Raw genomic sequence first — 27,544 nt, forward strand, 5'->3', positions numbered from 1 at the left:
ATAAACATTTTTGTTTTGTTTTGTTTTTCACAAATTCAGGTGCTTCCTAGGCAAACTTGTGGCTTATTCACCCACACTATTTTCTATAAAGAATATCCTGGAGGCCCAAAGGAACTAGACAAAAGTATTCAAGGTGGGGAATTGTTCTTCACAGTGGTTCTCAATCCAGTAAGTACAGTGTAATTTTGAAGTGATTTTAGAAAAATAATTAAAGGAGAACTGAACTAATGCTTCAAGGATAATCAGAACTGGTTCTCCAACTAGTAATGATCGTGTAAGCTCTTCTGTCTTTTTAATTGATGAATTTAAGATTAATATTATATATGATCTGTTGTACAAAGATAATCTCAACTTTTTCTTGAATACTGTTTTGTTAGTAATGTAGTAGTAGAAGCCTTTCTTGTTCTGATTTTCTTTTTGCATGAAAGAACTCTGAAGTGTATTTTTTAAGAGAACTCAAGCATTAAGAACTGTATTACCATGAAACAAGTACTTCAAGTAACGTTGATTATCCTGCTCTTCAGAATTCACAAACAGGTTGGGAACATCCATTGGTTTGAGAGGGTTGCGAGCAAGAAGTGCTTGCACTTAAACCTGTTTTGAGAATGTTCCGTTGCTGATTTATAATAGCTTCAAAGAAGAGGTCAAGTAAATGAACCACAGAGTTAATATGTCTATTTAACCTTTCATTTGCCTTTCCTGGAAGAATAAAGAACAAACTAGAACAGAACAGTACAGTACTTCAAAATGGCACCAAATTAGGTTGGTTGCATCCAAACTGACCTTTCAGACAAACTTTTAGTGATTTTTTTCATCCAACTTTCAAATGAACTGAAATTAAAAGGAATAATGGCAGAAGCTGTTTTGTAGCAGAAACATGTAAATAAATTTTACTGTACCTGTTTTATACAAATTTAATCACTAGGGCTGGGTTTTCTAGAACATCCAAAGAGAAAAGAACATATTTACACTCAAATTCTTTGAAACAATTGCCGAAGTATTTTTGTGCCATTTCTTAATCTTCCATAATTCAATGCAAGTCCAAAGGAAACAAACTACTGCCAGCTACCTTACCTATTTATATGCAGGTCTTTTTTTCCAAGACTCAACTTATTCAAGGCTATCATTTTGATTTTCTAAGAGTAGTTAATGTGTTTTGTTCTCCTTTGTTTTCATGTTCACATAGCAAACTTAGGAAATAAAAACTTCCTCAGCACACATCTGGTCTCCCTGCTAGGGGATGGCAGTAATCCCAGTCCTAACTTTGACAATATATATCATGTCAGGTAAGGCACGTAAACAGAGGTGAAACCTGGAGAATTCTTTAGATGGAATTTATTGGCAACTTAGCGGTGCTTTGGCAATGTGTAGATACTAAGAGTTTCTAGCTCAACAAATGAGACTTTGAGGAAACCATATTGTAACACTCTGAGTTAGAACAAATTGTATTCTGTGTTGGAAACACAGCCACAACTTAGCAAAAAAGCTATTTTACTGTCTTAAAACAGCAGTGAAACAGCAAAATTTACTATGGTTGCTTGAGGCATAGCCCCTTCAAATTACGAGAATGAAGTGAAGAGAGGGGAAGAGAAACAGTAAAACAATCATGATTATTGATATAGATCATACATATTTCAACATCCTGCCTTACATACTTGAAAGTGTGTACAGAAATGTCTTTCTAGATACTGTTATGGGATCTTCGATTTGTGCATTGCAACGTAGACTGCATGTTCTGAGAAATACGTTATCCCCAAAACAGTGCAGGCTACAAGAATAGATGTTAAATGCAATATTTTATAAATACAACTGTAAATGAATATCTGGCCAAAATATGGCCAAAACAAATTACTGCAATCCTTTTAAGCACTGCCTTTAAAAAGATGATGCATTGCATTGTAAATATGCACATATAAACAGTTCTTAAGGTTGTAAACATTAGCCTGGCAGGTAATCAATTTAAAAATTGGGTTTTTGTTTGTTTTGTTTTGTTTGTTTGTGGTGGTTTTGTTTGTGTTTTTTTTTTTGACTGGTTGTTTTTTATTTAAGTATTACATATATTTGTACCGCAATTCATAAGTCAAGGTTTTAGGCATTTGTCAAGTTATGTAGTGGCATATTGCGTTTCATAGGCTTTCCTGTGTTTCATTAAAATTGCTGGGATTCCTTTCTGAATAAATTCACATGAAACATCCAGACTTTCAGAGGATGTAAAAATTCCATTACAAGGCATTTTTTAAATATTATTGCTCACTGATGCAAAACATATGAAGTAGAAACACTACCCAGGAATTATTACGCTGTCAGCCATATAATCTCAAAAAAGAGTAAATAAATATTTAGTTTCAAAAAAAATGAAAGTGCAGGTGTAAATTAAATGTAAATCTTAACAAAGGACTTCATTACGTTTACACGTTCATTTTGGATTGCTAATATTAAGTGAATATAGTTTGAGGTATAAGTTTTTAGACTGGCTTTAGGAAATAAGTGCCCTATACAGAAATAAATGTCCCTTAGAATAAAATCCAAATTTCCTTTGCTGTCTGGTTGTGTAATGGTAGCTATTCACAAGAGAGGCTCTGCTTCCCTATAGTATGCTAGAATCAACCACAAACTGCAGTATAAACCACAAAAAAGCACTAAACCATATGTGAGTGTGTATGCTTTTGACATGAGAACCAGTATTACTGCCATTTTCCCAGGTCATTCTATAGTCAGAGGTCCTGCAGGTAAGAAGAGCATCAGTCTCCACAGGAAATCCTGCTCTGCAGACACTCTCTACTGGTAATATTTTATCTAGGAAATAAGAATTGGTTTGCTGGAGTAGCTAATCTTGTCTGTAAGCTGTATTTATTTGGTATGCATTTATATGCCCACACTGCTGGTTAAGTTGTGATCTCATAGTGGTTGTAAAAAGATTGTGACAGCTATACCATTGTGTTCGTAAAGCATTCAGAATGCTGAAGTGTCACCAAGCTGAAAAAGAGACTAAATAGTACTATAACATGCTATCCACTTTTCCAGTAATGTTTGGTATGTCTGTCTTCTGTTATAGATCTTGCTGACTACAGCAGCCCTTAGGCAAGTTCATACTATATCACAGAATCACAGAATTGAAGGGGTTGGAAGGGACCTCAAAAGATCATCGGGTCCAACCCCCCTGCCAACGCAGGTTCCTTACAGCAGGCTGCCCAGGTAGGCATCCAGATGGGCCTTGAATATCTCCAGAGAAGGAGACTCCACAACCTCCCTGGGCAGCCTTTTCCAGTGCTCCATCACCCTCACCGTGAAGAAGTTCTTTCACGTGTTGGTGCGGAACTTCCTGGGCTCTATCTTGTGGCCATTACCTGTTGTCCTGTTCCCGCAAACCACTGAAAAGAGGTTGGCCAAATTCGCCTGTCTCCCACACCTCAGGTATTTATACACATTGATGAGATCCCCTCCCAGTCTTCTCTTCTCCAGGCTGAACAGACCCAGGTCTCTCATCCTTTCCTCATAGGGAAGATGCTCCAGGCCCCGTATCATCTTTGTGGCCCTCCACTGGACTCTTTCCAGGAGATCCCTGTCTTTTTTTGTACCAGGGAGCCCAGAACCAGACACAGTACTCCAGGTGAGGCCTGATCAGGGCAGAGTAGAAGGGGAGGATCACCTTCCTTGACCTGCTGTCCACGCTCCTTTCAATGCATGCCAGGATCCCCTTGGCCCTCTTGGCCCCAAGATCGAAATACCCAAATCCTTGGTCCAGTCACCACCCCCTCAGCCAGTCGTTCACCTGTCCCGTTCTCCTCCTCCTTTCTGGGTCCTGATTGCCCAGAGGGAGGACAGAGGAGAACATTACCTGCACCCCTGATCCCTTCAACAACCTTCCCAGGGATGCAAAGTCCTTTTTAATATTCCTCATGTTAAAGAAAGTTGCAGCTTCCCGGATCCAACCTGAATGACAACAAGAGGGTAGTAATCCTCCGGTTTAATGAGCTGTGGCAGAGCCTTCCTAATGTTTCTGACACGTGCCCCAGGAAGACAGCACACCTCTCTGGATAGGTTATCTGGGCGACAAATGGGAGCCTCAGTGCGCCTCAGCAAGGAGTTTCCGATCACTAAGACTCTCTGTTCTTTTTTTGTGGCACTGGTTGTGATGCAGTGCTCCACCCGGCCCTGATCCCTGTGCTCAGTACTTCCCCCAATCTTGACATGCTTCACAGGGTTGCTTCCCAGGTTCAGACTAGCAACCTTGCGAAGTATTGTCAAGATCTTGCACAAAATGTTTTACACCCCACCAAAAAAAAAAAAGGGGGAAAAAGGGGGGGGGGGGGGGAAGCCTTCAGCAGTACTGTATTATTAGTACACAGGTATTAATTTACCCACTTTATCAGTTAGATAATTGACTAACAGGGATGTTATTTGATTTGCACAAATTTAGCCAGAGAAATCTGTAACAAAGCTAAAAAGAAGACATGAATTGTAGAAGTCTTTAGTGAGAACATAAATCCCCTATCCAGTAAGATAGCTTCCTATCTTTGCTCTATTATTTCACTTTGTTACTTTTTTTTCTTCTCCATTTTTACTTTCTGAGTAGCATTGGTTGCACGTGAAAGCACAAAGATGTTTTTCTCCTTGTTCCCACTGCTTAGTAAACTCTTATAGGGAAGAGCCTGGATGTCAGTGCAAACAGTTGGAAATAAAGAGGTATAACCTACTTTTAAAAGTGGTATTGATACCATATTAAGAGAAACACAGGGAGAGGTGATCCTGTCAATTAAAAGGAGACCGAATTAAGCATATATTTTCATTTTAGCTTCATTTTGAAATGTTTGAACATTTAATGTTCTATCTTTGCTATGCTTAACTGGGTATCCCAGAGTAAATAAAGCTTACTGCTAGTTTTGTGAAATATGGCATCCCCTTACAAAGAAAATATTATTTCTTTATCGATTTATTTATTTTGCATTAGCTGCACCAGAAATGTTCCAAAATAATTCCCAAATAACTTCTGCAAAATTTAAGTCAGCAAATTTAAGTGAATTAGGAATCTGTACTGATGTTAAAACATCTAGCGAGCATTTTGCTTGACACACTTGTTAGAATCTTCAGTGACTTCAGTTTTATCTATCTCTGTCTGCAATATTCAGTGAAGTTTTTGGATAAAACAGATTTCCATTAAATGTCCTTTATCAGGATTCTGCTAAAGAGAGCACTGCATATTCCCGCATTTCTGCTAATGATGTACATGTTCTCCTGTGGGAGCAGCTATTAGAAATTAGGTATTAGAGCAGCTACTGCCAGGTGAACATTGACAATCACACAGAGCTCAAAGTAAAGGACCACTCAACTTTCCCATGAGGCTGATGGAGGTTACAGAGAAAAAGACAAACAGGTTGAACAGTTCTTGTCCTCCTGGAGGCTGCATGGCCAGCAGCCTCAGTTGACACATGACTATGTTTTTCCTTAGTCTGTGCTACACAGACAACAATGGAGTTATTTCTCTGAAATAACTTGCTTAGAGTGAGTTTGTGTATTTGGTTTCATAGAACATACAATAATTGATAACCATAATATGCTGATCTGCACAGTAAAATCAGTGGGATTTTTCCTATTTCCTTCCCATTGACGTTCTTATCAGTGAGATAAGTATATCCAGGTTCCTTTTCCTTAAGGCACTAACACTATGTGGAAGGAATAGAGTGAAAAATAATGCAGAGATATGTATAATGACATTGTGTAAATCCAAGCTTATCCAATACCCTCAGCAGACTCAGTCTTTTGTGTAAAACTGGAAGCAGTTGGCTGAAGAGGACTACAAAGCAGTAAGTAAAACTCCACTGTGAAGAGAAATCAAAATGATCAAGATTTATTATATTTGAAAAGATATGAAAAAAAGCTGAAATTTCATGAAGAACTTAAACAATGAGTTCCCTTTAGATGTCCTGAAACAGAAAAACAGAGTATAGGAAACTAAATGAGGATGAGAATTTATATTAGAATTGTATCAGGATCTTGCTCCAAGATAACATTTTTGACATTAAGAATTTAGCTGAGATTTGAACTACAGAATTAAATTCTGTTGGATATTCATGCCTGTAATAGCTGATAAGACAAGTTCTGTATAAACTTCCATGCTTTATGTAACCCTCAAGAACAGGGAAGACTTTAATTGAGGCTTGTTTTTCACATGTCTCCCTGCTGTAGTCTGTGCAGTACTTTCCTCATACACATCTGCTACCATCTGCTTGTTTAGACATCATGCAGCACTGGATAGCCTAAATGCAGGACAGATTTACTGGTTTCATTGTTTTGTTTTTAACATGGAAGAGCTTATTTTTTTCTTAAGTACAAAGTTTTAACAATAAAAATTAAATTTCTGAAACAGACCAATGATATTAAATGCAATATCTCTCACCTGTTTCCTACCGGTTCACTAGATTTTATCGCTAGAGTCTATTCACTTAGTTTATCTAATTGCTTTAGTTTTCAAATCCTTATGTGGGAGATGTATTTTGATTCTAGAATCCAAATAATCTAATGAACCCACTTTTTCTTAATAAAAGACTGTAACTTCCATAAGAGATATGGTCCAAAGCAATATTATATGCCTCTCCTTTTCCATGAACATCAATAAAAGTTAAGCTGTACCAGTTTAAATCAGTAGAAGGCATGCATAACCCTGTGCCAAACATCCCATGTTTTTTTCCTGTGAACTGTGGAAGATAAAGATCAGGAGCTTTGCTGTCCTACAAGATGAATGTTTAAGGCAAACAACAGTCCATGAAAATCTTCTATGCCTTTTCTGCCTCCAAGAAAAACAAACAGAACAGAATACAGTAATTGCATTATATGCACTTATGTGCACTTCCTTACAAAGTACTGTGTGTTTGCAGATCTGAAGGAAAAGGAAAGTGCCCTGTGGAGAGAAATTTGGTGAAAGCCTTCAAATGGTTGACAGCCCAACAATGACATTAATGTGTAGCCAGCTGTTTGTTCCCCATAAGGTTACAGCAGTACTGATCAAGAGAAAACTGCTAATGGTTTAGGCCCTGTGCCTGATTGATTTTAAAATAATTGTAATCTATATATGCTTTCACTTCTAAGTATTATTTTCCTCTATTTTTTACCTCTCCCAAGTTACAGTGAGTAGAACTGTTACTAAGCTAATTGACAGCAAGAGAGAAATTATCTCCTTTAGCACTGAAAATGACAGGGCTTATATGAGCATCAGCATAACCTACTGGATATTAATGTGACCCTGAGCAAGCTGAATAGTCAGGCCTTGGAACTACAGAGAAAAATACAAAAACAAAGGGTATTCAGGCTCAAATCTTCTATTTCTTTCTGTCCTGCTTTCCACATCTACCATATTTAATCATACCAACTGCAAGAGGCAGCAAAGACAGCAAACATGTTGAGAAGCACTCTGATGGGCAAGTACCTCCCTGAGTCCCAGTGTGCTGGGGTCATTATAGCCTTTCTACCACAGCGCTATTGGGAGTGTAGCCTGATGTCTCCTGCAGGCTGCTGCCACTCAGCAGGCTCATCCCACGTCACAGGTGAGTGAGGAAGGCAAGAATTTCATCTCTTACACATTCACTCCTGCCTGTTTCAGGAACGCATAGGAACTCCAACAAGAGTTCAGGGAGATGCCATGAGTTGTGGAGGGAAGGGAAGTCAGTTATGCCTGGCATCTGGTTGACTGCAAAGTACTAGTATTCCTTGCCTTTCTGTTCTTCAAAACCCACCCAAAAAAAGCCAGAATCTGGTATTTTTTGGATGGAATAGAGAAAATATAGAAACTAAATGAGCAGGTAGCATGGAAAGTCCAAGGAACAGACAAACTATCTAGATGTGATTCCATGTAGCAGTATACAGCAAATGCATTTAAATAAAGCTTTGTCTATCCTCAGAATTCTCAAATGGGAAATCCTATAGAAGTCTTTTACAACTGTTAGTGAAGCAAGTCTCTTGGACAGGCTCATAAATAAGACACTATTACCAGCTGTGACTCAGTATTACCATATTGAGTCACAAGCATAGTAAGCAGTTTTTGGAGAATGAAAAAAAATAAAATAAAACAACACCTTGTGCCAAAGCTGAAAATAAACTCAGGTTTCCTGACTGTCAGACTAATAATTCAGAACTATGCAAAATATGTAATTTTGTTAGGTCTTATAAATCTTCCCCGGCACTGTCATATTTATAGAGGAGTCCCTGCTATGCAAATCAAATTGAACTAGTTGCCCTGCTATCTCTGCAAGTGGGCAGATCTGTTGTAGCTCTGAAACTAGCAGTACAGCCTAGGAACAAAGAGGTGAGTTGCAAGCTGGAATCTTTGTGTTGTGGCACTGAACACAGCTTTTCTGGTAGCATACAGGTCTTACAGGAATATGGTTCAACCTATTAAAAATATATATTCCCGCATAGGCTGCAATCTAATTCATTATTCTATCACTTTGTGAGTCTAATGGAGCAAAAACAGCTGTTACTGAGTCTCTGAATACCTGAAACAAAATTCTTCTGAGTAATATGGAGACAATATCAGAACTGCAAACAGAGTGTACACAATGCCAAATTAAGTGGAATATAGGTGTTCTGAGACTTAGGCTTACTCTTGTGGCCTGTAAACATTTGTTCAGTAGCTAAAATAACAGCAATATACTAAAGTGTACATCTGCTTCTTGTGCCTAGTAGAGATCACCTAATTAATTGTCAATCATAATTTTACTTCATTTTAAAATGTTGTGCTTAACTTTATTGGAAGACCTCGGTGCTGCCTTACAATGTTGTTGCACAGATTGGAGGGTGGCACCATGCCCATGACAAAAATACCTTGATGACCGCTTTAATAGTATGAAAATATGAATTAGTTGAAGTGGAATTGCCTGCGATAGATCTGTATTTGGAAAAAAAAAAAAAAAAATTGCCCACTCTGCAAGAAATGATTACCAGCTTTTTCTTTTACCAGTTTTTTCTAGTTCCAGATTCAAAATGTCAAAATAATAATAAATCTGGTTGTCAAGGCCAATGTCACTGGCAGTCTCTGTCATCCCTCCACTTTCCAAATGCTAGCCAAAGAGGGAACAGCTAACCACCGGCAGGAGTCTCTTGTCTGCTGTGTAATCTTGTGTCACAGTCAGATCCTGCCTGCTTAGTGTAGTGGTCTCCAAAGGGGGGTATGTGCACCCCAGAGGGTAGCCAAGATAATCCACTGGGATGTGGGAAGAAAATCATAGAAATTCAGTAGTAGATGTGTGTAATTTATAAATAAATAAACACTGATAGATGTGCACTTCCAAAGAAGTATGGAGACCACTCACCTAGTGGGCTACTGTTCTCCAGGCTTTTGTGCTGAAATTTGTTTTATCCTTCGTTATTACTGCTACTGAAACCAAATTAAGAAGTCCTTGTGTTGAGATACACTATTAAGGAAGTATAAACAGATAAGGAGTATTAAAAATAGTGAGATACAAGTGAAACCTATTCATCTTCAAAAGGGTTGTATAAAATGGAGTTTGAATATGAGGCAAAGTAAATTTTGCTTATCTGGAGAAATGGAAAGGAGTGGGAATATTCTCAGGTTGCCCAACACAGAGCATGCTGGACATGCCGCTGCTTTCCATAGGAGCAGCTATTCTTGCTCACCATAAATCATTTATATCCCATGTAGAGGGCCTTCATAATTCACCCTTCCCGACCTTTACAGGGACTTGGAAGAGGAAAAGTCTTTCCCACTGTCTTTGAATGGGTCATCTTATCCCCATCTGTTCAGAAGTAGAGTCCCCTTGCTTCTATGTGAGGAAGCCTGAGACACAAACATGTCACAAACCTGCAGCTGTAGAAGCGGCTTCTCACATTTGTGGATGAAGGGATAACGTAATTCCCTTGGGAGGTGGGCTCTTCTGTTTTTGTCAGGAAAACAGCTGTTGTGAAAACTGTAGGAGCTTAGTTAGTAATGTCCTTGCTGTGTGATTTTTAACAGACATTGCGTCCTAATAATACTGATTTTGTGATGATCGATATTTATTAGAATATCCACCCTGCTGTAGTAACAGCCATCTCTAGAAGCTGGGCAACTTGTTGAAGGTGGTTTTTTGTTGTTGTGTTGTGGTTTGTTTGTTGTTTTTTGTTTTTTTTGTTTTTTTTTTTATTTTGTGTAAATTGTTTGTCAAGCTTGTGTTATTTTCTTGGTTCTTGATTCTTAAATGAGATCATGCCAGTTCATCTTTCCCTGATACATGTGATTTAATAACAGCAACTCAATCTCAGTCTAAACTACAATTTGTTGACCTACAAGCTATTGCCTCTAATTGGGAAATACTGTTGAAGTAAGAAAATATGCAGTACAAAACGAGTATTTAAAAGGATAAAAGCTGTTTCTCTTGAATGCTTGTCCTCATTTCCCTGCATCTCTGCAGTAGTAGTCAGAATCCCAAATATCATCAAGGTTAGTAATGGGAAGGAGAGCAGAACAGAAATGCCTTTTTGTTCCGGAGAAGAAGGAACACAGAAGTGCCGAAAAGCAGCTGAAAGGAACTGAGGCTACAGCTGCAAGACTCTGAGGGAAGGCAGAGTACAGGGAAGCACCTCTGCTACTCCGAGCTGAAGATGGAAAGATGGGTGGGAGCGAGAAAGGAGCTGCTGCCCAGAGGCCAGGTTTAGTCCCAAGCCATCATTTTAAATATTGTCTGCATTCCATTTCAGTCCCCTCATGAAAGATATAAAATTCCATGGAGTGTGTGTACTGAAGTACAACTAAGATGATAGTTCGTTTATGAGGAAGAGCTAAAAAGGGTGATCCTTCTTGCACTCGGATAAAGAAAATGCTGAGATGCCCTGGAAGAAATGGTTTTAAAAGAGCACTAAAAATAATAAAATCAAGTAGGCTCTTTTTAGCTGAGAGGCTAAAATGCTTATTAGAATAAATAGAAATCCATTCACAGCTGCTTCCCTTTTGAAGGAGTAAAGAAATATATGAAGCTCTATTTATATTATATGGCATTGCCCAAAGGTGCAAGATTATTGAACAAATATTTTTTTACTAGATACAGCCTTCTGAGATGCCCACAAAGGATTCTTTTTGTATCTCCTGATCTGCAGTTTTAAGAGAATAAATCTTTAATAGCATAGTATGGTAGTTATTAGCTGGGGTGGAAAAGTAATCATCCTCATTAGTTAGGACTTGTTTGAATAAAACTTGGAGTCTGGTATGATGGAACAAAACAACGCATCATGGCTCAAACAGAAGGCAAAAAAATAATGACTGTATTTGCCTAGGTATGAAACTGCACACCTGTGAATGGAAAAACAATTGCATGAGTTCCCATCGTCTGTACTGCCCTACAAACTGCTAAATACTCTTCTTCTGCACAGGTTGGTGGGAAAGCAGGGAGGTAGTTAGAAACTCACCATCCCTGCAGTTGGGCTCACACCAAGGTGAAAACCATCCAAATGGCACTTGGCTGGCATTTTCTGCTGTAGACAGGGAAATGGGAGGGTGAGCTTAGGCATCTCCCTGATGCCATGGCTGTGTAGCTGTTGTCACCAGGCCCTCGGGAATGCCCGTGGAGCAGCAGCAAGCGCCTGGCAAGTTGGCACTGTAGGTTGTGAGGCACCTCCCGTGGGAGTCTCCATGTGCCAACTGTTCCAGCAGTGTTCTCGGGAAAATGTAAATACAGCCATTACAGCATCGTGCTCCTGTTGGTTTTACAGGCTGCTAAATTAGCCTATAAAGGAAGCAAGAGTCAGCAGTTCTCAGGTCAGACTGGGTGAATTAGGCCCTGGATCAGCAATATTTTCTTGTTTTATGAAACACAGGATTGTTGTTTGCTAATTCAGCCCAGTGGTAGTGGCAGTGATTGTACTAGGAATTTGCTTGCACGTTAGTAACAGGAGGGGAAAAACTTCCACTCAAACTTTATTGGAAGGTGGTAATCTGAGCTGATCTGAAACATTTTTGATGCTATATGAGTAATGCAGACTTTTTCTGCCATGCAGGTCATACATTTGGTAACAGTAAATATAGATTTCTTTACAAGGTATAGTTATAAGTGCTCTAAAAGAGCATTTGTTCATCCTTTTGTTGCTGTTGTAAATAATTATCCATAAAGTATCTGATGTAAAAAATAGACTGTAAAATGGAACTAAGATCTCTAATATTTCTGCCCTTTATTGACATAGTTCCATATGCTGGAAATGATTTATGATGATGTAGCCAAGCAATTTTTAGCCTCCACTCTCACATTGTTCAAATTACAATTATATTCCCCTCAGGGAAAAAGTACTATATATTTTCCCTGAACTGGCAATCTTTTCAAATTCTCTTCTTTTTTTCTTCCAGTGCAGTGCTGAAGTTGGCAGGTAAGGAGTTGCCAGGAGGTGAACTGACATTAGAAATGTCAGAGGTCAGCCCATGTGTGGGAAAGAAAGGGGTTGTCAAGAAAGCACATTAGCCTTTTTTATGGAAACATTCAGGTTGTATCTTTGTTGAGAATGACACAGTCCTGTGGCTGGGCTGTTCCTGCCTGGGGAGCAGAAGTGAAAAAAGGAAACTTGGAAAGGTTATAGATTTAGTAAAACGCTTGCTGTTGATTGCCTAAGGGGAGTATTTAAAAAGAAATCTTGCTCTTATCTGAAATGAAAGGTTGAATGATTAATGATTAATCGGTGTGTATCTCCTTATTTTACCTGAGTCTGACAAAACGAAGCCCTCTGTTTACTTTGTAGGCCAAAGAGGTGTCACTAAATGACACTATTAATAAAACATATTTCCTGTAACATAATGTGTTCGTTCACTGCGAGTAATGCATAGAGTTACAGTGAGCTTTTGAAAAGAAATTCAAAAGCTTTGAAAGCTTACTATCATAAGAAGCCAGTGTTTTAAATACTCTAAAACAAAAGGATTAAGCTGTGGTTCCACATTTTTCATCTTTCTTTTTCCTTGTTAAATTGAAGGCTGGAATTCCTTTACAAAATTAATTTCAGTTCCTGAGCAGACTTCAGAGTTCTGGTCACGATAAATCTTTTTCTTTTTCAAGTGGTTTACTTCAAGTTTCACTTGAAATAGAAATTACCCATTAATGGCATTGGCAGATTTATTTATAAAAAGAGCCCTGTTTCTAATGTTTTAATAGAAATGAGTCTGGAGAATTTGTCATGGGAGCGCTCTCCTATTTAAATATATATATATATATATATTTATATTTATATATATGTATGTATAATCCCTGCTAGATAAGCAGGAGTTCACAGATGTCAATGTAAGAACAGACTGTTTCATCAGTAAAAATTACTCTGAAAACAGATCATTTTCCAAATCAGAGGTTTCAGTCTTCAGTCCTTCCCCAGCCCCTGAGAGAGCATCCTGACAGGCTGGGTACTGCTGCTGTGCTCAGCACAAAGGTTTATGTGCATCGAAGTCACATTTCTCTCCTGGAAGGAAACCATAATGGCAAGCGTTGCTTCCAGGTGGAGTGCGGGAGTGCGTTTGGACCTAGGGATGTAGTGGGGAAGTGTTTATCTGCATCACAATTTCACAGTGAGATAAGAGCAAAATGCATGCAGCCTTGCAATTGACAGGATAGGGAGCTCTTTGTGTGTGGGTGTTTATGTGTAATATTTTATGAACTATTCAAAAGTTATGCTTTAGACTTTTTGTTTCTGCACGTGATTTAACTACCTGCCCAGTTCTTGAGGAGTAGCTATGTAAAAGCAATGATTTACATATCCTCTGAAATTTACAGCTGGACCAGCAAGATTTAAATCACTGTAAGAGGTCATCTCTCCTTTTGGTCTCTGACTTCTTTGCTCTTCTGCTAAAACAGAATTACATTTCTAATATTAATTTCTGTTCCCTGTTGCATATGTATTTCACTTGAACTAAAACTGCAGGTACTGTTTTTGCTGTATTCTCCATTAAGTGAATTTATGTAAAGATTATGTAAATATTATACAACCCCAGGGTTGGATGGCACATCCTAGTTCACACAGAGCTCCTGGTACATATTCCACAGTTTTCTTAAGTGATTCCACTGAGTTGACTTGAGAAGGAGGATGTATTTCAATGAGGAAGATGGAGAGTAAAATCTGCACGGATGTGGTCAAAGTCCTGCAAGTCTAAATCAGAGCAAAATGCAAATCAGATTTATATTATCTGTGGTTACACTGCCATCTAGTGACTTAAAGAGTCAATGTATTTTCTTTTTTTTAAAGATTAGCGTCTTCATGACACATTTGTCTAATTACGGCAACGATCGCCTGGGGTTGTACACCTTTGTGAATCTGGCCAACTTTGTTCATACGTGGACAAACCTGAAACTGCAAACTCTTCCTCCGGTGCAGCTGGCTCACAAGTATTTTGAACTATTCCCCGAGCAAAAGGACCCTCTCTGGCAGGTAGGCAGGCTTGCTGATAAGCAGATCAGGAAAAAAAAAATGGTCTTGATGGTGTTTTTTTTGAAGTTCTTTGTTTCAGTTTCTTCTAAAGTAATATTTTCAGATTTGCTAGTGAGTTTCAATCCAAGCAAATGCTTGGCTTGCTATTACTTTAATCTCCACAGAAAGACTGCAAAATTAATATGTACTACCATGTAGTAGAAATTAATTTGTTTTATTCCTGTCTTTACTTATTTTTAGAATTGTGGGAAATGAAGGAAAGGCGTTTGGTGTTAGTTCTCATCTTCTCCTTTTTAAGCGAACAAGACTGAATCATTTGAAAGAGAGATGTATATGCATGTTTTAACAATTGGCCATTAAAGACAAACTTTATTGTGAAACAAGTGTGTGAAGTGAAGAAGGAATCCAAAAAGAGCAAAGAGCACTAAGACCATGGGTACCTTAATACTAAAATCGACTCACCAAGCAGAAATAGATTAGAATAGAAAGTTACTCACAAAAAGCTGAGTGTCCAGGCAAGAACTTGACCAGCACGTCGTAGTACACTGATGTTGTCAACTCTGCTGTTTGATTAGGCCACTCTCCTAAGTGAGCAAATTGAATATGTCAGGAATCTGAAGATAAGCTACAGCTGAAGCCTGCACTACCTTGCAGCTGACGCTTCTTCAGCCAGTGACCCAGTGATAAGAGCACAGTCCCTAAAGAGAAACTGCTGCAGGAACCAGTGACTGTTGTGATGCTCTGTTTGCAGCCACTCGGTGACAGTTCAGTGGAATGCCTCGGTAATATAGATACCTGTAACCCTACCTGGATATTGTATATCCCAAATAATCATCTTTGTGAGGTGACTCAAAATATTCTAGAGAGCAAGCTTTACTAAATCAAACCTTAGAATGAATTTAAGCTTGTTTATTCAAATGTTTTTAAGTGTCAGATATTGAATTGCCAATTTATTAAGAATCTGAATATGAGATTGCAAATTTGGCTGTAAATTTACAGCTTGAAATTCATGCTGTTCCTGAATAAAGCATTGAACTAGCGGAAGATATGTTGAGAACTTTGCATAATGTTAAGGGAGTATGAATTTAAAAAATGGAAATTAGCCTGTAGCCAAAGGACTTGAATAATTAGTATAACATAGCACTGACATTTTTGAGTAACAATGACTAACATCTACTGAAAGCGGTGTTTTTTGTCTATAATTCACATAAACATAAATGCAGTTAGAAGAATGGTAATTCCCTTCATCTCAGCAAAGTACTGCCAAAGAGCAGTGTCAAAATTTGTATGCAAGTAGCATTTGTAAAACAAATGTAAACTGATTCAGATGTAAAGCAACACTTGAAAAAAACTGTTACATCAGGACCCACTGTGGACTCAGTAGTCTGTACTGATTTGTACTGGGGGATCAGAAGATGTATATGTGAATGGAAATTCTTCTACTATAATTAATTATTCTTCTACTTTAATTAATTCACCATTTTAGTTTTAAAACTGTGGTATATATAAAGTGATACCCATTAAAACAATGTAAAAGAAAAAGTAATTAGAGAATTCATTAGCAATTTCAAGTCTTCTTAATCTCTATATAATTGATTAATTTTGAATTATAGCCAAATCTACCGTATGTTGGATTAGATCTGTCTTTGGCATAATTCTGTTAAATTTACTGACATTCATTTGAGAAATGATCTTGTCCCAGGGTCTGTTGAGTAGTTTGACTCCTACATATAGGAATGAGTTAAAATGAAAACTGTGTTTCTGCTGCATACTTGTCTGAAAGTGTCTATTCCCACAAAAATAAATTACTGAAATAGTTTTTTCATACATAATGTGTTTTTTCTATCATAAGGGAAAATAGTAGTTTATGTTAAGAATATTTGCATATTGATTACAAATTGTTAATTTATGTAAACAGAATTTAAGAACCATGTCAGGTATGATTATCAATAAAATTCTTAGTAGTTGTTGTTCTCCATTTTAGAATCCCTGTGATGACAAACGGCACAGAGATATATGGTCTAAAGAAAAAACCTGTGATCGATTACCAAAATTCTTGGTTGTAGGACCACAGAAAACTGGTGAGAGTTTATTATTTCATCAAGATAGTGTTTGTGTAAGTAGAAGTAATTAGAAGTAAAAAAATCAGGTTTTTCTCAGGGTGCTCTATATAGATCTTGGTCATCTGTTAGTATTTTTATTTTCAAGCATCTAAATACAGTTTAATAATATAAATTACAACAAAAGACCATATAAATTTTTACATAAATATAAACATTTGCAGAGTTCTGGTGTGCGTCAGATTTTTGTGAGCTTTATTTCAAAATGAGTAATAGTGCTAAGTCAACAAGATTGACAAGATCTTGTCAAAGCTGAGGGAGGGAAAGACAGACATTTTTCCAATCGTGTAGATTCGTAACTGCAAGTTTTTGTCTGTGCTGCAAGTGTCTTTTTTAGAGAAAATTGTTATTTCTTGGAATTTACTTTATGTGAAGAAGTTCCTAATGGAAAGTTTGAATTGCAAGGTTACAATAGTTTGTGAAATAATTTCATGGTTAATTTTCTTCTCTGTAATTATAAAATTGTTTATCTGTTTCCTTTTGTCTTCACCTTTTAAATTAGGTTTATAACAATCTCATGAAAAGTTATTTTTAATGCAGTTTTTAAAAGCATGAAAAACAACATGGGCACTCTAGTTTCTCTGTTACCTATTTAGAGTTCTTTAAATCCCTTTGATTTAAAAACATAGAAGATACAGATTCATAAGTGACATAAATCAGCATCCCTTCACTGATGTGAAAAAGGAATAAAGTAGGTTTAGTCCATCAGAGGGTATGACCCATAAAATATGTGTGTGCGTGTGTATTTTAATCTTGGATTTTTGTCCCATCTGCAGGTACCACAGCCTTGTATTTGTTCCTGATCATGCATCCTTCCATCATTAGTAACTCCCCCAGCCCAAAAACCTTTGAGGAGGTACAGTTCTTTAATAGAAATAACTACCACAGGGGGATTGATTGGTAAGATGGGTTATTAGTATAAATATAAAAGTTTATATATTGTGAACAGTACAAAAATGGCATTGCTGTTGGTAATGTTAACTGTTTATGCATAGAGAGATTAAAAAAATAACCTTCAGTGTCCTTCTAAAATAAGTAAATTCAAGTGAATAATAGTCATAGTGCATATCATAAGTGCAATAATTTTTGTGAGGCTTTCTCTTAAATATCCAAGTATTAACATATGCAGAAAGACTAAAAACGTTAATTTATTAATTCTCCAAGTCTTTAAAGGTAAATTGTAATATATTTCTATGACAGGTAACTTATTCCTTACTAGACATGCTTCTGAAGTTGGGACAGTGTTGTTAGTTGAATACATATGGACGCAAAAAATGTGTTCCTATTACAAATCTCACTTCTTACAAAAAAAAAAAAAAAAAGGAAATAGATCAGAGATGCAATTTTTCCTTTATCTACAATTTAGGAATAGCAATCAGGTAAAGCAGGGAGAAGGAGAGACTCTCAAAATATTTTTCAAAGATGTAGTAATTAGCAGAATGTGAATGGCTCAGTAGGGTAGGTAAGTAGTGCTAAAAAGGAGTATGCTTCACTGCTGCTATGTTCACTGTGGCTACCAGGGAACCACCAAATGTATCTACACCCAGAAGGTCATTCTTGATTTCTCTTGCCTTCAGAAAGTGCTGCATTATAAAACACTACAAGATGAAAAACAGTAACATCCAGTAGTGGCTGGGGAGCACCATTAAAAGATTATTGATGTTTTGTCTTTTTCTGTTTTTTCCCCAGTCTGAGGGAAAATAGTTTTATTGCCTTTGACTTTGTATTCATCCATAAAATTAGCAGGTTGAACACGGTTGTATGGTTGTAGTGTAGATATGTCAGATCCAATTTCTTTTTATGTCACTTAGTTTTTACAGAATTATAATCATTTCAGCAGTTTCTTACACAAAGTGTGGTGAGTCATCCAGTTAATACCAACTGAGATTCTGGCTGAATGACTGGAAATTAAAGAGCTGAATCTTTGCTGTTAAGCTTTCTGAAGTCAGGGAAGATGACATGCAAACAAGGCATAGTGGATCTATGCTGATGGTGACAGATTAAGTTCAGTGAGCCAGTTCTACGAAATCATCATTTTCACATGGCAGGAAGACCACTTTGCTGCTTCTCTCATTCCTCCTGCCTTAACCACTTCCCTAACATGCAGATACAGTTTGTCTGCTAGACATGTGCCAGATTACTTTCATCTTAACACAGCACTGGTGCATAAGGCTCCCAGTGGTCAACTTTATAGACCAGGTACAACATTTTGTCAGGTCTCACTCCAGAGCATCCATCTGGCTATTGTCTATCTGTGCTGCCTACCCCAGTCACCCCTGGCAGGTTCTCACAGGTAAGTCTTCAATATTCCAAGCTACCTTTTGATGCAGTTGTTTAACTCTTAGGTTTGTATTCTGTCTGCCAGACAGATCTCTCAGACCTTCATTCTAACAGAGTATTTTAATGCTGTCATGTAATAAGCTTACCAAATGTTAATTAAGTATATGGTCTCTCCTCATTAGTCCATGAATTGGCTAGGATTCATTCAAAGCAAGAGTTATCACAAATAGCAGTTCTCTAAAACCTTCGCAGCTTTGACGTTATAGAGTTTAATAAGTTGTCCCTAAGAATTAGCTTCTCAGAATCAGATGTCACAAAGTTCAGTTTCTTTAAACCACTGTAGATTCCTGCCTTTTCTCTAAATACCTTGTAATCAGTGGCTGTATGCTAATGATGTGTGTCCCCTAAGGAAAACTGCATGTGCATCAGTCAGTTCCAACCTCTCAAGACTTCTGGCTGTGCCTGCAATGGTTACAATTTCAAAGACAACAAGAGCATGTCATTTATATTGAAAGTAGTTCAATCCTATGAATAGAACAAGGTCTGAGCACTGGAAGAAATTTCAGTACTTAAGCATGACCATCAGAAGAGGTTGTTTTAAATGCCCTTTATTTTATTGATAAAAGGTTTAACTGAAAAATCAAGAAGACCAACATTTCCCATTTCTTCTTTCTCCCCAACAGTAATCAGAAGTAGTCTGAGGGCTAGGAATAAAGAAGTCTGTATGTGACATTTGAGATTATTGGACATGAATTGGAATTTTGTAATAATGTATGAGGAAAGCTCACAAAGAAAACTAAAAGGAATTCAACCCATGTTTCCATTCATAGAACGATAATAGAAGGATGCTGTCACTGCTTAGAAATGTTTCACCTGCTGAAGCTGTGGTGGTTTTTTATTGGTGCATCTACCTCATATAAACAAGCTATTTTCTGCTTTTTAGAAAAAGCAGTTCTGTTACTAAATATCTATTTATTACAATATTTCACAATAATTGGTGTCTGCAAAGGACCAAATTTGGGAATTTTTTTTTAACTTTTGACATTGATTGGTCAGAGTTCCTTCTGACCAAAGAGTTAGAATTCTCTATTCGTAAATAAATACCTGAGTATCATAATGTTTTCTTCCACCTATGAAAAATAGCTGCAATGTCTAGTTAATGTAGTGAAGTGAACAAAGCTAGTACCAAGTAAAACATGATCAAAAATACAATGTAAACTTCTTGTTGCTTTTATTTACCAATTAGGCTATTATTTTTATTGATTATCGAAGAATAAAATGTACTTAACAGATTTGTCAGACTTTCTGTGGCTTTCAAGTAATTCTGAGAATGATGTTTCTTTCCTAGGTACATGGATTTCTTCCCTACTCCTTCCAATGTCACCACTGACTTCCTCTTTGAGAAAAGTGCCAACTATTTTCATTCTGAGGAAGCTCCTAAACGAGCTGCTTCCCTTGTCCCCAAGGCCAAGATCATCACCATCCTCATTGACCCATCTGACCGGGCATATTCGTGGTATCAGGTACGCATTCTGAAGAACACAGGCAGTCACAAGTCAAATAAATAAGTCAGGTTTCCACCTTGAATCCACTCTCTATGTTCTTTCAGTCTATATATATATAAAGGGCTTAGACAATACAAGCTTTTATTGGTCAGTTCGTGCTCCACATATCATTAACCATAGACTAAGGTATCTGTCCATATAAATCTGAAAAATCTTTTGAAGGTTAAAGTACCAGAAACCACATTTTTGAAAGTCTTGCTAATCTAAGCATATAAAAATACTTGCTCGCTTGATTAATGTATGTAATCAGCACACGGATAAATTAGTTTATACAAACATTGGCATGGCTCATGTTCAAAATATGGGGTTTGTATGTGTCCATGATCTTGTTGTTTTGCACATACCTAATTAAAATAAAAACAGGTGCAGAAATAATAGCTGAATTGCAATTAAAGGTAGAACTTCCATCTTAAATGCATTATCAGCACTGAGTACTTTTTTACTGCAGTACTTTACTTTAATGTTTCATAGCACTAAAGTACTGGAATTCCTTTGTGGTGTTGTTGTTGTTATAATATTAGAAGAAACTATGTTAAAGCTGAAGGAGTATTCTGCAAATTATAAAAATAAGTAGATTCCCCATATGTAATTTGCAACAGTTATTCAAAGCAATAGTAAATATTTAGTGGAGTTGAGAACATAGCATAAAATTAAAAGGGATGATTGAAGGTTAGTTTAATACAAAGCATGGCTATCTAGTTTTTTGATCTATATATTATGTTTTTATCTGTATTTTGAGGAATCAGGGCAGATTGTGGTACCGATGCTTCTTTTTAAAATATTTTTAAAAGATATTTTAGTAACAGCAACAATGATAAAATACCATAAATTCCATATAAAAATATGATGAAATCCTTTACACAGTGCAGTTGTTGATACCTAGTATTTCAGCAGCATAACAATTGCATACAATTAAAAGCTAGGTGCCAGTTACTTTGGTATAAGATATTTAAAGCACAGATAGTAAGCTATGTTCAGAATAGATTTCTACTTCTCCAGCCCTAGTCCTAGTTAATAGTTTTGACTTAAAATAAGCTATTTTTATTCTTCTGGTCCACATGAAATTGGATAAAATGCAAATACAAAAAATACAATTCCAAAAAGAACAAAGTTCTTATAAGTTTTATGACATATTTTTTGTTATTGTTATGATGAGGAGAAATGAAAGCTGTAAATCCAGTCTGGCCCTGCTTTGAATAGCAAGCTTGACTTAGAAACCTACTGAGAGCTTTTCTGACCTGAGTTATCTAATGATCCTCATAAATACCAATTTTCCTTTCCAATTATTTGCCTTGTTTAAGCTGGAAAAAATAAAATATGAAACTACTAGAAACAGAGCTTCATGGTATTTTTGTTAGTTATGCTAGATTTGTTTGTACAAAAGCTGCCACCCAGTTTTTGAAAAACCAAACATTTATGCATTCTATTTTGTTATTGCTAGCATTAGTCTATCTTCTAATTTCTTTTGGTACAAACATTAGCAGTGTTTATCCCAGCATTTTCAACAAATGAATACAGATGAGGACTTCTTAACCTAAAGTAACCTAAAGCAACTTCTATTCTGGATAATCACTCATGGCAAGGTCAGTAAGACTGACCAGTTTTTTCTTATTTTCACAACTTCTGTGGTGTGTAAAACTCAGCAATGTAACTTGTTTTACAGCATCAACGATCACATGAAGATCCTGCAGCTCTAAAATTCAGTTTCTATCAGGTGATCACAGCTGGACCTCGAGCCCCTTCTGAGCTTAGAGCTCTTCAAAAGAGATGCCTAGCACCTGGATGGTATGCTACACATATTGAAAGATGGCTAACTTACTTCCCACCTTATCAGGTGAATAAGACTGTAACTTGACATCCTAAACTTACATATATAATATCCTAAAAGATTACCTTAGTAACAGTCTTGCCTAATGAGTGCTGATCCTCAGGGGATATCCTAGGTACACTCTAACATGCTTTAAGACATTGATTATTCATAGCTGTGTTCTAATTAGCTGACCTGACATTGCTATGGATATTGTGTATTCCACGCAGCTGAGAACTTATGCAAAACAGATCAGAGTGATCTGGAAGTTCAAGAAACTTCATTGGTGCTCATTGAATGCTCTGGTATCCTGAACTGCCTTTAGCTTACAGCTTTTTTTTTTTTTTAATTTGCTCATGCTTTGATCACTGTATGTCTGATTCCTTGTCTGTAATGTTGAGGAAAAGAGAATTAAGCGTGCAGTGCTTTGTGGTCTTTTTAGTATCAGATATTCCATCAAGCTTCGCAAGAAAAAAAAAAAAGATGGAAAATAATGAGATGCTCCTCAGTAGTATTTCTGTCCTCTCTGAGTGGTAACAAGTCTCATCTACTACCAAGTGATGTAAGCTGGAATTTTGCCCTCTGTATGTGGGAGGGAAGGGGGAAAATCGCTCTTTAAAATAGATTTGGCACCTGAAGACTTTGGGATATATGCAATATTTTTTTCCATCTAAAATAAGGAATAACATGAAAATGGATGTGATCTAGTGAAGCTGTAACACTTCAATCTTTAAATGCATCATTGTCTTCACCCAGTCCTTGGTTCTTTCATGCACTGCCACTGTGTCACCCTCCTTAGGCTATGATTATAGTAGTGAACAAACCTGGACACAAACAGTTTGTTGAGTCTGGACATAAACAGTTTGGTTTTGTGGATGAGAGGTTTTAGAAGTGTGGATCCAAGTCATGCTTATGCCATTTAGTCTCAAGAACAAAGAGCTGCCTCTGATTTGTTTTTGTTAACAGTATAAATAAAACTTTTGTGTACATCAATGTGTTTGCCATCTCAGACATCACCATTTTTCAAGATGAAATCATAGTTTGCCTGATGACTTTTCTGTAACTGTTGCTGCTCCTAATCACGTACATTTGGTATCTATTGCAAACTCTGAAAATCCTTGACATATCCTTTGTGTTAAGACCAGTTTTTCTGTCTTTGAGTCTCAGAGGGTGTCTGTTTATGGGCCCAGAGATTTTGGTACAGATGGAGCATAAACAATCTGAAAATTGTATCTCCCCTGTAAACTTCTGCTGGTATACAACATACAGGTTTTTAGTCTATTTCTGGCCCTGTGTAAAATCAGGCCTCAGAAGATTTGCATCCTAAGCCCTGAACATAATCTGCTATACAAAAACAGGGAGACAATATCACATGATCAGTATCTCCTTCATAGATTTATTTCTGGAATAGATTTTTCTGACATTAACAGTGTGTCTGGCACTACTCCTCACCCAACATTTAAAGATAACTTTAGCTGAGGGAGGTTGGCTGCAGCCTGAACCTTCTGTTTAGCCCAGATTTGCTTAGCTGAGACAATTTGGCTGGAGTCCATACCTTCTGTTTTCTTAGAGTGTGCCAAAGAAGTTCTGTAGCCTCTGGTTGATGTTATTCTTCACATATTCTCTTTTGGGACAGCCTTGCAGAATTCATGAGATACACAGTACTGTCATATCATGATACTTGTATGAAATTTTCTACAACATATTTTCATTAGGTTTTCTCCAAAGTAACTGATGAGCACTGAACAGTGCGCATCATCAGACAGAATTTTGCCAGATTTTGCCTCCCACAATGATGGTGAAGAACCAGCCCTGATAGCTTTATATTTTCTCTGTTAAAGTATTAGGAGTTAACTTGCATTGCAAAAGCAACAGCGTATGGTAGGTTATATCCAAACTTGTTAGCAATTTCAGAGAACTGCTGAAGCATGAAACAGTTACATAAGCTAGACCTAAAAACAGATTGGCTTAGAAATATAGCCTTGTAGAGCCTTAGTCAGTAGGCATATAGTAAGTGGCAGAAGTTGCAACAAGGATTGGTAAAGTTCCCCTAATATATTTTGTTGTCTGCTCCCTGAAAGTGTCAAGATTTTGAATCAATTTCCATTGGCAAAACTTTTTCTTACACGTCTTTTTTTCTTTTTTTTTTTTTCACGTGGCAGAAGCAGGGATGGCCCAGATTTTTCTATTTGTTAAATACTGAAGAAGAAATATCATTCTTTTTCTTTTGGATGGAAATATTCCCCACTTGGGATCTTTTTTGACCACTGTGCTATGAAGCCTTTCAGACCTTACTTCTTAGTAAAACAGCGGGTTCATTTTTGGACTCAAGCAGTCATAATGCATCTGATTTGAAAGACTTCTGGGATGAGCTACTGATTTCTGAACAGCTTGATACTTCACTAATCCACATCTCTAAATCCACATATGGATAATTCCAAAGACTGATCTTTCAAAAAAAAAAAAAAAAAAAGACATTTTCTTCCTTTTGATTATGCTCTGAAACCTTATAGAATTGCAAACCTAATAAGCTTTATCCAATCCTGGAAGCAAATCATAGCCTCTGTCCTTGCATAAAGAGCAAGCCTCAGCACTGCATACGGAATGAGACCATTGAACCGTCTGCAGATTTGTTGCCCCCCTCCTTTTCATCACCAAAACATGATGGAAAATGTAAAGCTGTTTCCATGACAGGAAATGAATGCTTGCCTAATCCATTTCGGTGGGTCATTTAAGCATGATGCTACATTTGATATAATCCTCAGATACTGTTTATTTCCATGAAGATTCATGTCCAGGTAAAAGGGTAGTCCTATCTGAAGTACACTGGTGTGAGTGCAAATATGATCAAGTGTCGTGTTAAGGGGTGTAGCTGATTAACCGTTACGGGCCTGGTCAGATTCAGGGTACTGAACCAGTCGGACATTCACCAAAAACACATTAACTGTCTGGGGGTCCAGTCAGACATTCACCATCAACACATTAACGGCCTGGGGGTCCGTTCAGACATTCACCAAAAACGCATTAACCATCTGGGGGTCCGTTTGGACATTCACCAAAAATGCATTAACCACCTGGGGGTCTGGTTAGATTCAGAACACTGAACTATCACGGATAACCACCCTCACCCTTGTTGCACTTAATGAGAGTTATCACAATGCAATCAAGTATGGTTTATTACAGCAACAGATAATCAGGTTCTTTTGGATTGCCGGTGATAAGGGACTGTCTGCAAAAGCAAGTTAGTATGCATAAAATACACAGGTGTTATAGGTGTTACAGGTGTTATAGGTGTTGTAGGTGTTACAGATGTTACAGGTGTTATAGATGTTATGGATGTTACAGGTGTTTATAGATGTTACAGATGTTACAGGTGTTATAGGTGTCACAGGTGTGCAGCCTAGAAATAAATGCGTTAAAAGGATCAAAGACTCTGTAGAGATTTATAAGCAAGTATTCAGATCTCACCCAAAGGCGTCCCAATGGGGGGGGAAGAGAGGCTCAGCCCGTCGACTGATCCCAGGAGTCAGGAGGTCCTAAGGATGTTGTCTTCAGGATGGTATCTCCCCTGACAGTGGTATCTTCCCTAACATCCCCTTTCTCTTGGGCCAATTGATATTATTTTCTATCTTTTAGGTGGAGCTTGAGTGGCTCTAGTCAAGCATATCTTAGTTATGATTGGTGTAAAGTTTTCCCGTCTCCGTTTAAAGTAATAGGCTCCGAGAAACTCAGGGCGCATGCTCAGTGAGGGGTGGTCGCACCTTGGAGGCGGGTAGCTTTTGGGATGGAGGTGTGTTTTGGTATTATAATGATATTATAATGAGCAAAAAGTACACTAGGGTACAGCATTTGTCAAAACATGACAGGTCTTTGGCTTAGGGTGGCAAAAAGTGCAGCTTTGTGCACAAGAACAATCGAGGCCCCACCTGATTACAGAGCCTAGCCATGGTGTCTCCACTCCACTCTACGCTCCGTGCTGTTCCTCAGAGCTAGCACACCAGGTTTCCCCAGCGCGATAGCATCAAAGGTTGGGAGCCTAGGGAACGCTCAGATAATGCAGTTATGCCCTACCCTGAAAGCCTCTTCAATGCTGGACCTTTTCCTTAAAAATGTGAATGTTAGTTTTATTTTCCTAGTTACTTCAGGCATTTACACCACATCAAGCAGTTACAAAAAGAAGAAATTGCTTTCCAGCACCTGGCTTTCTTGGAGATGTATTTCACATTCTGTATCTACATGCCTGTCATGATGTCATCGTTACCTTCATTGATATTCTGAAGTGTTTTTCATAATATTTTGTATTCTTGTATAGTTTCAGAAGTAAGGCATTTAACTTAACATCTACCTACTATTTTTTGTCTTTTCAGTCATTTCCAGTGACAAGCCTTTCAATGTGACTGTAACATATATTTTTATATTCCCGTGTCTGTGAGAATTAATATTTCTTTAGACACTAACAGCTTTTCATTTTTTCTTTTCTGGACAAGTCTCATTCAGTTTCCTGCAATATTTCTTATATTTCTAGGCCCTTCACTGCTATTTCTCTTTTGCCACAACAGCTTCCAATTTGATATCATTTCAGATTTAATTAACATGTCATTATCCTACTCATTAATGATAATGACAAATAAAACTGGACCAATTATCTAGGGCATTTCTCATCATATAATGAATGACTTTTGACAGTGGTAGAAGTTCCAGTTTGAAACTTGACATAATGAATTTTAAATTAAACTTCCATTTATTTTATTTTTTTGTAGTTGCTAATTATTGATGGACAGCAGCTAAGAACTGACCCGTCTACCGTAATGGATGAAGTGCAGAAATTTCTGGGAGTCTCTCCTCATTATAATTACTCTGAAGCCCTAACGTGAGTTAATTTTGTCATCATTATTGCTTGTTCATATGTTCCTAAAATACCAGTTAATCTGTAAATAAGGTCACTACAAAACAAAGCCTCTCATACTTCTCCCCTCATGTAAGTGTAGTAGGATGTATTCATTGGTGTCTGGAAAAGAGCACAATACAGGGTTAGATTTCCTGTAAATCATACACTGAAGTCACTAAATGTGGAGTTTGACTGTTACTGGAGTAGACATTTGACAAATGGACAAAATAAATACGGTGGGGATGACAGACTCCCAACCGACCCTGAACGTGTGTGGGATTTGCTACTCCACCTGGATCCCTACAAGTCCATGGGTCAGGATGGGATTCATCCCTGGGTGCTGAAAGAGCTGGCGGACGTCATCGCGGAACCTCTCTCAATTATTTTTCAACGATCCTGGGAATTTGGAGAGGTCCCGGTAGACTGGAAGCTGGCAAATGTTGTGCCGATTTTCAAGAAGGGTCAGAAAGAAGACCCTAGCAATTACAGGCCTGTCAGTCTCATG

The 27,544-nt window shown here is 37.5% G+C and overlaps 1 protein-coding gene across 6 annotated transcripts in view; it reads left to right on the plus strand.

Moving 5' to 3' along the window:
* LOC311436108 (bifunctional heparan sulfate N-deacetylase/N-sulfotransferase 3) overlaps positions 1-27,544 on the plus strand; it is an 83,417-nt gene that overhangs the window by 43,568 nt on the left and 12,305 nt on the right. For all 6 annotated transcript variants that reach the window (XM_084517925.1, XM_084517924.1, XM_084517923.1 and 3 more), the window contains 7 exons: positions 40-168; positions 14,197-14,379; positions 16,364-16,460; positions 17,276-17,399; positions 20,128-20,302; positions 22,008-22,178; positions 26,912-27,021. In XM_084517925.1, coding sequence (XP_084374051.1) covers positions 40-168; positions 14,197-14,379; positions 16,364-16,460; positions 17,276-17,399; positions 20,128-20,302; positions 22,008-22,178; positions 26,912-27,021 — 989 coding nt within the window. The remainder of the gene's footprint in view (positions 1-39; positions 169-14,196; positions 14,380-16,363; positions 16,461-17,275; positions 17,400-20,127; positions 20,303-22,007; positions 22,179-26,911; positions 27,022-27,544) is intronic.

Source organism: Aythya ferina (genome assembly GCF_964211825.1).
Source record: "Aythya ferina genome assembly, chromosome: 4".
Lineage (NCBI taxonomy): Eukaryota > Metazoa > Chordata > Aves > Anseriformes > Anatidae > Aythya > Aythya ferina.